The 13,386-nt window shown below is 45.2% G+C and overlaps 1 protein-coding gene across 1 annotated transcript in view; it reads left to right on the top strand.

Annotated features, from left to right (window-relative positions):
- Window positions 1–13,386, top strand: part of LOC126981611 (uncharacterized) — an 84,257-nt gene that overhangs the window by 44,925 nt on the left and 25,946 nt on the right. Inside the window, exon 4 of the mRNA XM_050833050.1 lies at window positions 6,814–6,926. Within this exon, the coding sequence (XP_050689007.1) occupies window positions 6,814–6,926 (113 nt within the window). The remainder of the gene's footprint in view (window positions 1–6,813; window positions 6,927–13,386) is intronic.

The raw sequence follows: 13,386 nt of genomic DNA, 5'->3' as shown, positions 1-13,386 counted from the left end.
CCCTCTCTGGCCTAAACTCTCAGAAGGCTTATGGACCTGATGGAGTGCCTCCTATTGTCCTTAAAAACTGTGCCTCAGTGCTGACACATTGCCTGGTCAAAATATTTCGTCTTTGCCTAACAACATCTACCTTTCCTTCCTGCTGGAAGTACGCCTTCATACAGCCTGTGACTAAGAGGGGTGACTGCTCCAATCCCTCAAACTACCGCCCTTTAGCTTTACTTTTTTGTCTATTTAAAGCTTTTGAGTCAATCCTTAACCGGAAGATTCAAAAGCACCTTTCCACTTCTGACCTTCTATCTGATCGCCAGTATGGGTTCCGCAAGAGGCGTTCTACTGGCGATCTTCTTGCTCTCTTAAATGACTCTTGGTCATCCTCTCTTAACCGTTTCGGTGAAACTTTCGCAGTTGCGCTAGACATATCGAAAGCATTCGATAGCGTCTGGCACAAGTCTTTGCTTTCTAAACTGACCCTTTACGGTTTCTATCCTTCTCTCTGTTCCTTTATCTCCAGCTTCCTTTCCGGCCGTTCTATCTCCGCTGTGGTAGACGGTCACTATTTTTCCCCTAAACCTATCAACAGTTGTTTTTCACAGGGCTCTGTCCTATCACCCACTCTCTTCCTGTTGTTCATCAATGATCTTCTTTCCATAACAAACTGTCCTATCCATTCATACTCTGACGACTCCACTCTGCATTATTCAACTTCTTTCAACAGAAGACATTCTCAACAGGAATCATAAGACTCCAGACTGGAGGCATCAGAACGCTTAACCTCAGACCTTGCTATCATTTCCGATTCGGGTAAAAGGAACCTTGTGTCCTTCAATGCCTCAAATACCCAATTTCTCCACCTATCAACTTGACATAATCTTCCAAACACCTATCCCCTATTCTTCGATAACACTCAGCTGTCACCTTCTGCAACACTCGCACTCTGCCAGCCGTACTCACTCGCACTCTACCAGCCGTATTGAGCGGACGTGTGGTAGCTCTCTCCCGACCCGTTCGCAGAGCCAGGTTAAATGCCGCCAGCAGCTATATTTCCGTGTTTGACTTGCAGGAGGGAGTTCACGAAGGACTTCCTCAACCAGGAAAATGGTGAGTAAACTATGTTTTTTTCTGTGAAACTGAACACAAGGTAAGTGTTAAGTTGGAGGCAATAGATAGCAAGGTACAGTTTCTGGAGGGTGTGTTAGGTTTGGATGTAACTAGTGTCGGGGAGAGTGAGTTTAAGGTAGTTGAAAAGGTAGAGAGGTTGGAAGAAAGAGTAGGTGAGGTAGAGAAGAAGGTAGGTACCTTAGATTCTTTCCAGCAGGTTAGAAAAGGGAGTAAGGCTGTAGCAGCAGATGTTAGTTACAGTGGTGTCGTGACAAGGAACAGGTTCCAGGTGTTAGAAGACCAAGTTGAGAGCGATCCTAGCATCGTTCTTGTCGGTGAGAGTTTAGTTAGACAGCAGGACCAGGAGTTTTGTAGGGAGGGAGCGAGGCGGAGGCATGTAGTTTTTCCTGGACGTAGAATTGAGCATGTAGCTGAGAAGGTTGACGACTTAGTCGTCACTACCTCAGAGGAGACAGTGTTTGTTTACCTGGTCGGAACAAACAATGTAGTTAAAGGTAGGTCAGAGGAGGTTCTAGAAAAGTACAGGAAGTTTGTCGGGAAGTTGAGGGACAGCAGGCCGCGGTCAGTTGTGTGTGGATTACTCCCTCGGCATGATGTTAGTTCCCTCATTCTCAGTAGAATGCTGGGGATTAACGAACGTGTCAGGGATTTGTGTAGTCGTGAGGGAGTCATGTTTCTGGACGTCTGGGATCATTTTATTCATGACAGGAGCTTGTTTGCTAACGATGGACTTTAGGTAAATTGTGTAGGCTGGGCCGAGTGTTGGATGAGGAAGTTTTGAAAGAGTTAAAGAAAAGTCAGGTGCAGTTCAAGTCGTAGGCAGGGGAAAATACATATGAAGGAAGATTGTTCCAGAGGGATGAAAGAGTGAAGATGCTGGTTAACTCTTGCATAAGGGGTTTGGACAGTATAGGGATGAGCATGAGTAGAAAGTCGCGTGCACGGGGCCGCGGGAGGGGGGGAGGCATGCAGTTAGCAAGTTCAGGGCCCGGATCCACAAAGGCTCAGTGCGTAGTTTTGGGCCCTTAGTGCGTAGTTTTGAGAACATCGAGATTCACAAAGCTCGCGCGGCAATAACTACCAACTAATCGATGACGTCACGGGTTAGCGCGCGGATCTACAAACGTTTACCGCGCTCTGTGTGACGCTAAATTTGTTGTTAAATAACTATTGCCTCGGAGCTGACGGTAACGCTAACAGTATTATCAGATTTACGTATAAATGCTTATAAATCGCGTTTTTCAACTTGAAATATAACTTTGCGAGTAGAGGAAGCCCATTTCTTTATAAAATGATGAGATATGCACCCTTTGAGAGAGGTATATGATAAGTGTGGGCGGTATGGCAACACCCGGCCGGGGGATTGCCAGACCTCCCTCCTCTGCCTGCTGCTGGAGGATGGCTTGGCGACGAGGAAAAGTTGCCAAACTTTATGTAATTTCTGATTTACTAGGGAGAATTTTGCGTTTTCCTTCAATATGTAGATACAGAAAGCGTTAATTTACCCATACATGTCAACAGAACGATCTTACAACATAGAGTATAATAGCGAAGAAATCTGAGGCATATAGATGCCCAGGCTCAATTCTGCCCGAGGCTCAATTTTGTCGATGAGAGGGGCCTATATTTTTCCTTCCCCTGTCATTATTAATGAATCTCAGGTGTCGCAACTTGGTGTGAACATGCCCTAAGTATTCACCTGTGGAAATATATTGATGTATATGTGATTGGTATCCTATTTTCTGAGAAAAATGAATGTGCGATCATGGGTGTCGGAGCGCTGCTCTGGAGGATGGCTTGGCGACGAGGAAAAGCTGCCGAACTTTATGTAATTTCTTATTTAATGAGGCAAATTTTGACATGGTCTTTGTCATCATAATAAAGAATGCTGATCATGCTAGTTCTAGACGCCATATCAGTCGAAAAGAACCCCACATACACGAGCTTGAGCTAAGATAACAGAGGCATGTGGATGCCCGGGCTCAATTTTGCCCGTGACACCGCCCCCATTCGTGGAGGGACCATGGACCTTTGTCGGGTGACAGCTATCCCATGAGTTGGGCCGCAGATATGGCAAGACAGTCTTAATTTTCCCTATTCCTTCCTTCCGTCCTTCGTTCTGTCTGCCTCGATATCTTCCCATATTTCTATTTGCTTTCTTCCTGCCTCAATCTCCTCCGTATCTTCTTTTTCTTCATCTTAAGCATGTTCGTAGGTAACAAGACATCGAACAGTAGAGTTACTTAGACGTTAATGTGCAGCAAACAACGAAATAATTGAATTCGTAGATTACGATTTAGTACAGTTTGCCTTAGAAGGAAGAAAAATGGGAAAAGATAATGTGTTTCTTGAACCAGCAGCTGGAGGGGGCTCCCTAGGATTGGCTGACGGTTCTGTAAACGTGCTTGCGATTCGCTGCAAGGCCAATGACGTCATCAACCAATCAGCGGCCTCGCTGACTTAGCGCGCCTCTAACTACCATCTAAGGTTTGCTTCGTGAATCTGACGCTAACGTCGGTAGCTAAATAAAGAGTGCGTAGTTATGTTAGTTCGTAGTTAGTGAGTATGTTTGTGAATTCGGGCCCAGAAGAGCAATCAGCATGAAAATATCGATAGAAGATAGAAAGAGAGGCAACATGGCGGCGGAAATTAAGAGGTAGAAGACTATCAGTAAGAGAAGGAGAGCTGATACTGACTTATCTACTGATTTCAACCCTTTCAAGAGGAGAAAATGACGACAATTCTTCAAACGAAATTAATCTAACTCTCTCCTCTGATTATTATTACTTATAAGTGGAGCAGCGCACTTCGGGCTTTTTTCTACTGTTTATATTGTTTTTTAGCCGTTTCTACTGATAATATATATATATATATACAGTATATATATATATATATATATATATATATATATATATATATATATATATATATATATATATATGGGAGGGGGGGGCGCTCGCGCGCGCGCGTGTGTGTGTATAATTCACCTCTTGGTCTGCTGCGGGTCTGTCTCGAGACAGCCATCCGTTCCCCTACGGAAGAGCACAGAGCTCGAAGTACCGATCTTTGGGTAGGACTGAGACCACTCACACAACACACCGCGACAACGAGGTCACAACTCCTTGCCTGACGTCGCGTACCTACTCACTGCTTGGTGAACAGGGGCTACACGTGAAAGAAGATAAACCTAACTTATTTTCACCCGGCCGGGTGAGCCAGACGCTCTACCCCTGAGCTACCAGGCCGGGTATATATATATATATATATATATATATATATATATATATATATATATATATATATATATATATATATATATATATATATATATATATATATATATATAAGGGCACCCGTGCAAATTGGACGGGATTGCACGGGGTCACCATTCCACGACACCCCCTTCACTGCTAAGGAGAAATATACTACTCTTGGGACATAGTACCTCCCTTCTACCCCTCCTCCTCCTCCCCTTCCTCTCATTTTTTTCCTTCTTCCTCCTCCTCCTCCTCCTCTTCCTTTCCTCCCTCATTTTCCTTCTCTTCCTTTCCTCCCTCATTTTCCTTCTCTCTCTCTCTCTCTCTCTACTTATCTCTCTCCTCCTCTTCCTTTTCTTCTTCTTCCAATTTATCTCTCTTTCTCTTTCCTCTTTCAGCATCTCCTCCCCCTCTTCCTTTTCTTCTTCATCCAAAATATATCTTTCTTCCTCCTACAGGATCAGCAAGGATCTAGTGCTTAGACTCCGCGTCCCGCGCGTCGTGATTGGGTTTGCAGTGAAGCCCGCTACAATACTCTCCCCTCAGCAAAACGTCCCTCTCGCCCGAAATCGGAGAATAAATTACCGTTTTCACGTTAAATAGGGGCTATATCGCTTAACTAACCTAAACTGAAAAAACTTCGGCCATATCCGCGCCAATAGGTCAACATTTGGTGTTGCTACGATGGGTTTAAGTGCCTCAGATTTCACTTACAAACCCTCAGCCCTTAGCGTATTAATGTTATATATATATATATATATATATATATATATATATATATATATATATATATATATATATATATATATATATATATATATATATATATATATATATATAATGTGTGTGTGTGTGTCTGTGTGTGTGTGTTTCTCTGTATGTATGTGTTTGTGTACGTGTTTGTGTTCGTGTTTGTGCGTATGTATGTATGTTTGTTTTTGTTTGTGTGTGTGTGTGTGTGTGTGTGTGTGTGTGTGTGTGTGTGTGTGTGTGTGTGTGTTTCATACGCACGGCCATCTCCAACATTTGCAGCATCGATCTCCCTGAAGACAGTTGGATTCAAGCGTCTCTGCCCACTCGCCTGGGGAGGATCGGCATCAGGCATATGGAAGACGTTGCCCTGCCCGCGTTCATCTCCTCCATGAGTGCCACGCAGGAGCTCATCGGACGAATAACCTGTCGCTCAAACGACGACGGCCCGACGCTCCTTGCTCCAGCCCTCACAGCCTTCACCGATCTCATCCGACCACAAGACGCCCAGGATTTCTCCGTAGAGTCGCCACTCCAGGAACGCCAGCTGGACGAAGCCGCCTCTCGCATACGCCTTGACACTCCTCGAGGAATGCAACCAGGTATATCGCGCCCGCCTGCTTGCTGCTGCCGAGTCACACAGCGAAGCATGGCTAGATGCTCTCCCCGTGGAGAAGCTCGGCCTTCTCCCCCCCGATGAAGCCGTTCGGGTAGGCGTTGCCCTGAGGCTCGGCATTCCAGTGTGCTTACCACACATATGCAAGTGTGGAGCTATGGCGGACAGCATAGGTCACCATCAGCTATCCTGCCGCCGATACCTAGGCCGCCTCCCAAGACACGCAGCCATCAACGATATCATAAGGCGCGGCCTGGCAGCTGCAGGAGTGCCGGCGCTCCTCAAGCCACGAGGCCTCGACCGCGGTGACGGCCGGCGGCCAGACGGCATCACCATCACACCGTTCAACAGCGGAAGGTCGCTGGTATGGGACGCCACCTGCTCAAACACCTTCAATTCCATCCAAGTCACCGCCTGTGCTGTAACCCCTGGAGCCGCCGCCCGCGCTGCTGAGCAACGGAAGCTTGCGCGCTACTCCGCACTTGTCCAGCGATACTGCTTCGAACCCCTCGCAGTGGAGACGACCGGCGTGCTGGGACCCGCGGTCTCTAAGTTCCTGACAGAGCTTGGACGTCGTATCACAGCACAGACGGGAGAGAAGAGGGAAACCTGCTGGCTCAGATAACGTACGCGGCAACGCTGCCGCCATCACGGTGCCGGCAACGGACCCGTGATGGGCCCGTTTTTGTAAACATAATATAGAATAATAAATTTCCTTCGACACACACACACACACACACACACACACACACACACACACACACACACACACACCCTAAGAGGTGCACGTCACAGCAGCCTGCGGAAAGGTCGGGGCAGCTGCCATCACAGTCTGTGATGCCAAATAAATAAATATTGGTGGAGACGACACACACACACACAAAAAAAAAAAAAAAATGTGTACGTGTGTTTGTGTGTGTGTGTGTGTGTGTGTTTGTGTTTGTGTGTGTGTGTGTGTGTGTGTGTGTGTAAGGTGTGATACATATGTAAAGCCTTACGTGCAAAGGAGAGATGTGTTGCATGATGAACACTACCAATGTAATGGAATTGCAAATGCATGTGTTGCAGGAATGCCAGAGCGTGTCCAGAGTTGCACCGTGGTAGAGCAGCGTGTCTCTTCCCTTAAAGTAACCTGCACGCCTGGGTTCAATGGTGGACTTCAGCAGCGGTTTATTGCAATGGTAGGTCTTCGTCTGTCTCTCTAGCTATCTGTCTATCTGTCTGGATGTCTTTCTGATACCCCAACGCAGCCTCTCTCTCTCTCTCTCTCTCTCTCTCTCTCTCTCTCTCTCTCTCTCTCTCTCTCTCTCTCTCTCTCTCTCTCTCTCTCTCTCTCTCTCTCTCTCTCTGTCTATACACACATATGCATACATATATCAATGTATCTCCTTCTTGTATACGCACTTTTATATACGAATTTTATCCCCTTTCACACACATACATACACATAGTCATACACATCCATATGCACACACTCATACACACAGCTCCATTGGCAAATGAATAGAAAGCTCCGGAGGGCATTGGTTATAAAGCTACGGAGTGCAGGTGATAGAAAGCTCCATAGTGCAGTGTTTATTATTATCGCTTTAAAATCTGTAGCCCCGAAGAGAAGTGGATAAGGATTGAGGGCCCCTTTTAATGAGAGCTTCATGTCCACACAATGCAGATTGGTACCAGGTTTTGTGTGATGCCTCCTGGGTTAATGTATGTCTAAAGTTCCAATCGATCAAAAATCCAACGCTTGCTCAGGTCCTAGTAAATCCCCCCCCCCCCCCCCCCCCTCCACACACACACACACACACACACACACACAGGTCCTGGCAGTACCCAGAGATCGACGATAATGAGCATGCACTTGCTCGTGTCGGGAGGGTACCTGCCGGCGAAAGCGAGTCCAACTCGAAATCAGGCCGTGGTGAATTACACACACACACACACACACACACACACACACACACACACACACAGGACTAGGTAGGGAGACACCTACCGAAACGGGCGTAAGCCACTCCTGGTGAGGTATATACGGGAAGCAAGGTGGTTGCTGCAAGCCCACCAAAGATCCTTCCCGTGTTCTCACTTTCCGCTTCCCTATTGTCTCATCAACTCCAGAGAGTAGTTCAGCATGCTTTCTAAGGAGAGATTATCTTACTTTCCGCACCACAGTACATGCACGCTACACACGCACACCACTTCCCCAAAATTAATCAAAATTAAATATGGATTCTCGACGCATTGATTCGGGATCTCCTTCTGATGGGGGGGGGGGGGGGGGAGAAATTCTCCCAGAGTGCACTCTACTTTTGGCTCTCGACCTGAGAGGTGTCTTGATACCTCTTCAACATTTTTCTTTATTAAGTTATGCAACATACGCGGTCTTCGTTCTAATTTCCATTCTGTGGAAGACCATCTCTCGTCCTATACACCTCACTGATATACAGGTTTTTGAGGCTACTGACAGTAATCTTTACTCTTTTTTCCCCTACTATCTCTATCCTAAATTTCAATAAAAAAGTGCATAGAGTGTCTACGTTCGCAACGATAACATTTATTCTCCTTTCCACGACCTTGACACTTCTGAATTTTCCACCATCTGGCTAAAACTTAATTGTCACGCTATTACTAAATGCGTACTGTTTATCCCTCACCTAACTCTACCAACTATATAAAATTCTTTGACTATTTGAACTCTAAAGTGGAGCACATCTCGACGCACTCTCCCTTTGCTGAAATCTCCATCTTAGGGAATTTCAATGTTCACCACCAGTTTTGGCTTTCATTATCTTTCACTGACCAGCCTGATGAACAAGCCTACAACTCTCCCGTCCTCAATGATCTGGAAGAGTTGGTTCAGTACCCTACACGTATTCCTGACCGCCTTGGAGATACACCCAATATTCTAGACCTCTTCCTAACCTCTAACCCTTCGGCTTACACTGGTAAATTGTTCTCTCCTTTGGTCTCCTCCGATCAGAACCTTATTTCTGCATTCTGCCCTATCGCTCCTGCACCCACCGAAGAGGCGGTGCTTTTGGCATTTCGCTTTAGCTCCATGGGATGGCGTTAGGATGTACTTTTCTAATTGCCCGTGGAATGGTTACTGCTTCCAGGAGAGAGATCCCTCTGTGTGTGGACCCAGTGCATCACTGAGGTGATTGTCTCTGGAATGGAGGCACAGATTCCACGTACTGTCTCTACTCCTCATGCTAAAAAGCCTTAGTTCAATCACGCTTGTTTTCGTCCTATCAAATATAAAGAGGCGGCTTACATAAGGTATCAGAGCCAATATAAAGAGGCGGCTTACATAAGGTATCAGAGCCAATATAAAGAGGCGGCTTACATAAGGTATCAGAGCCATCGCAAATCACAATCTTTACATTTCTGTCCGAACTCGTACCAAAGCTATTCTTCGAATTACCAAAAATTCCTTCATCCATAGTTAAGGCCAACACCTTGCTTTTTTTTATTTTTTTTTTACGTCTCCTATTGCGCCGGTAGGCTTGGTTGAGGGGCCTGGATGGTATTCGGCCCATGCCCGTCATGGCGCAGGCAAGTGTTTATAGTGGCGCCATCTTCTCTTGGCTCATGCTGCCCCCCGGGACTCGTTCTTGATTCTTGTACGGTTTCCTCTAGAGTCCGGGTTGATGGGTGGTCTTCAGGACAATCCGAGGTGGTAGCGTGGGGATTCGAACTCGTGTCGTCCATCACTCGGTGAATGTGGGCCCAGCACGCTACCACTTCAGCAACCGCCTACCCTAATTATTCCATATACTTTTCGTACCTAGCCAAAAAACATCTCAAGCAATTTAATTTCTTCACCTTTCCTTAATCTCCTTAATTCTGACGGCAGCAACGCCGTCTCATCTATCATTAAAGCTGAACTTTTCGCTCAGACTTTCCCTAAAAACTCCACTCTGGAAAATTCAGGGCATATACCTTCCTAGTCATCCCACCTCTGACTGCCTGCTATTAAGGCTTTTAAGAATGACGTTCTCTCTGCCCCTTCCAGCCTCAGTCCTCAGAAGGCTTATGGGCCTGATGGAGTGCCTTCTATTGTCCGTAAAAAACTGTGCTTCCGTGCTGACACCCTGCCTGGTCAAACTCTTTCGTCTCTGCCTGTCAACATCTACCTCTCCGTCCTGCTGGAAGTACGCCTACATACAGCCGGACCTAAGAAGGGTGACCGTTCCAATTCCTCAAACTACCGTCATATAGCTTTACTCTCTTGTCTATAAAACTTTTAAATCAATCCTTAACCGGAAGATTCTTAAGTACCTATCCACTTCTGACCTTTCTGATCGCCAGTATGGGTTCCGCAAGGGGTGTTCTACTGGTGATCTTGTATTCCTACCTGGCTCCTGGTCATCCTCTCTTAGCCGTTTCAATGAAACTTTTAATGCTGCAAAAGACATCTCGGAAGCTTTCGACAGAGTCTTGCACAAATCTTTGCTTTCCAAACTCTCCTCCTACGAATTCTCTCCCTCTTTCTATACTTTATCTTCTATTTCCTGTTTGGTGATCTATCTCAGCTGTGGTAGACGGCTCCTGTTCCTCCCCTAAACCTACCAACAGTGGTGTATCGCAGGTCTTTGTCCACCTCTCTGATGTTTACTGATGATACACTTTCCAAAACAAAATGTCATATCCATCCTTATTATACTCTGCATTTCTCATCATCTTTGTTTATAGAAGACCCTCCCAACACGAACTATATGGCTCAAGGCTAGAGGCCACAGAACGCTTAACCTCAAACTTATAATCATTTACGATTGGAGCAAAAAGAACTTAGTATCCTTCAATGCCTCAAAAACTCAATTTCTCAACCTATCACCTCAACCCAATTTTCCAAGCACCTATCCCCTATTCTTGAACAACATTCAGCTGTCACCTTCTACAGTAAACATCCTCGATCTATCCTTAAAGGGGTTCTCACACATTCCCGGTCCCGGTCCCGATCGTCCCCGATCACTCCCGATAAGCCGGTCACCGGTCGACCGGCTGTAAGATCGGAGATGGTCGGCGGCAGACCGCCGGTGCACCACCGGTCGACCCTGATGACCGTAGAAGCAGCCGACCACCGCTGGTTAACTTTAAAATTTTCAAAGATATAGGGGATGCTCCTGGTCGACCGGGGATTAGCAATGGAGGAAGGATAAAAAAGAGGAGGAACAGGTAGGAGCGAGGGATGAGGAGAGAGAGAAAGGAGGAAGATGAATGGATTTACATAGACATAGAAAATCAGACCACACAGACCCCATGGTCCAGACTAGGTGGTCTGTCCTTAAACCTAAGTGATTTTACATTAATCAGATGGCTCCAAAACGTTGCTTTTCTACTCTAGTCAATATTAAGTTCAAGGAAGTAACGGTCGAGCTTGTTTTTAAAGGAGTCAATCGTGTTACACTGGACCACTGATGGTGGGAGCTTATTTCATTCTCGCACTACAACGTTGGTGAAGAAAAATTTGGTGCAGTCTGAATTTACTTGTCTACATTTGAGTTTTGTGCCATTGTTCCTCGTTCGCAAAGTGTCATCGATCATAAACAATTTTGTTCTGTCTACATTCGTGAAACCATTAAGTATTTTAAAACATTCGATCAGTTTTCCTCGGAGGCGACGTTTCTCAAGAGAGAACATGTTAAGGGTGGAAAGCCTTTCTTCGTAGGATTTGTTGCGCAAGGAAGGGATCATTTTTGTTGCTCGACGCTGAACACCTTCTAGTTTAGCAATGTCCTTTGCATGGTGGGGAGACCAAAACTGTACCGCATATTTCAAGTGGGGTCTGACTAAACTATTGTAGAGCGGAATTATTACATCTTTATTCTTGAATAAAAAGTTTCTTTTAATGAAGCCCAATATTCTGTTCGCTTTATTTGCTGCATCGATGCATTGATGTGAGAATTTGAGGTTTGACGCGATTTTAATCCCCAGGTCCTTAACGCATTGAACGCTTGTGAGTTTAACTCCGCGTATTTCGTAATCGAACTTCTTATTTTTTGTTTCAACTTGAAGGACCTGGCACTTGTCTACGTTAAAGGGCATCTCCCATTTATCCGACCAAGCTGAAATTTTGAGCAAATATTCTTGGAGGCTTTGCCTGTCTTCGTCAGTGAGAACCGAGTTACCAATCTTTGTGTCGTCTGCAAATTTACTAATGCGATTATTGAGTCCAACATCCACGTCGTTGATGTAAATAACGAAGAGCACTGGGCCAAGAACCGAGCCCTGAGGGACGCCACTAGTGACCGGCGCCCACTCTGCGTTAAATCCGTCAATCACAACTCTTTGTTTTCTGTTGCTCAACCAATTCGCGATCCATTGGTTTACTTGACCGTCAATGCCTATTTGCTTTAATTTATAAAGTAATTTATGATGTGGGACTTTATCAAACGCTTTCTGGAAATCAAGATAGACTACGTCCACTGATTTGGTTACGTCACAAATTGAGAAGAGATCGTTATAAAAGGTCAGTAGGATTGACAGGCAGGATCTTTTGTTACGGAAGCCATGTTGTGAATCCCCAATTAATGAGTGGCTTTCGAGGTAACTCACAATTTTGTCTCTAATTATGCTCTCGAGTAGATTACCTACAATTGAAGTTAGACTAATGGGTCGGTAGTTACCTGGTATTTTTTCGTCTCCTTTCTTAAAAATCGGTGTCATGTTAGCCTTTTTCCAATCCGAAGGGACGATGCCTTGTCGCAAGGACATTTTGAATACGGTAGTGAGGGAGGAGAGTATTTCGCACTTTGTTTCTTTAAGCAGTATAGGATATACTTTGTCGGGTCCGGGACTTTTATTTGTTTTAAGTGAATGGAGAGCTTTAAGGACTTCATCGGTTGTTATTTCAAAATTAGGCAATGCATGCTCGAGATTTACAGTAGTACTGGTGTTGGTGGTAGCGAGAGGAAGACTGTTAGTATTAAACACCGAGGAAAAGTAATTGTTTAAGAGGTTTGCAATGTGTTGGCTGTCAGTCACTAGTGCACCGTCGCTGTTTGTTAAAGGTCCAATACCACTTTTGATCGCCTTTCTGTTGTTTATGTAACTGAAGAAAGATTTCGGATTATTTTTACAGTTGGCTGCAATATTTTCTTCATATCTACGCTTTGACTGACCTACTAGTCTTTTTACTCGTCGCCTGGCATCATTATAAAGTCTAATGTTTTCGGGCGTGCTTTGTTCTTTCTTTAACCTGTAAAACAATTTTCTCTCATTGACTGATTGTTTAATTTCGCTATTAAAGCACGGTGGGCTTTTATTAGTGTGAATTCGCTTCTTGCACAAGGGGACGAATGTGTTCTGCTGAGTGAGTAAGTGCTTTTTAAAGCTTAGCCAGGCTTCCTCTACGTTGCCGTCATCTGATAGTTGTATTTCTGTTAGTTTTTGTCGGATTGCCGTCATCTGATAGTTGTATTTCTGTTAGTTTTTGTCGGATTTCTACGAAGTTAGCTCTTTTGAAATTGGGCACCTTTACTTTATTTTCAGTCACTGATGATTGAGCTCTAATGTCGACGCGCACTAATCTATGATCGCAAGAACCGAGGTGTTCTCCTACCGTGACATTATTGACTAGGTTATCTTGGGTCGTTATGACAAGGTCGAGTATATTATTTTGTCGAGTTGGCTCAGAAACCA

Source organism: Eriocheir sinensis, chromosome 48, assembly GCF_024679095.1.
Source record: "Eriocheir sinensis breed Jianghai 21 chromosome 48, ASM2467909v1, whole genome shotgun sequence".
Lineage (NCBI taxonomy): Eukaryota > Metazoa > Arthropoda > Malacostraca > Decapoda > Varunidae > Eriocheir > Eriocheir sinensis.
This window is presented reverse-complemented; position numbering and strand designations above follow the sequence as displayed.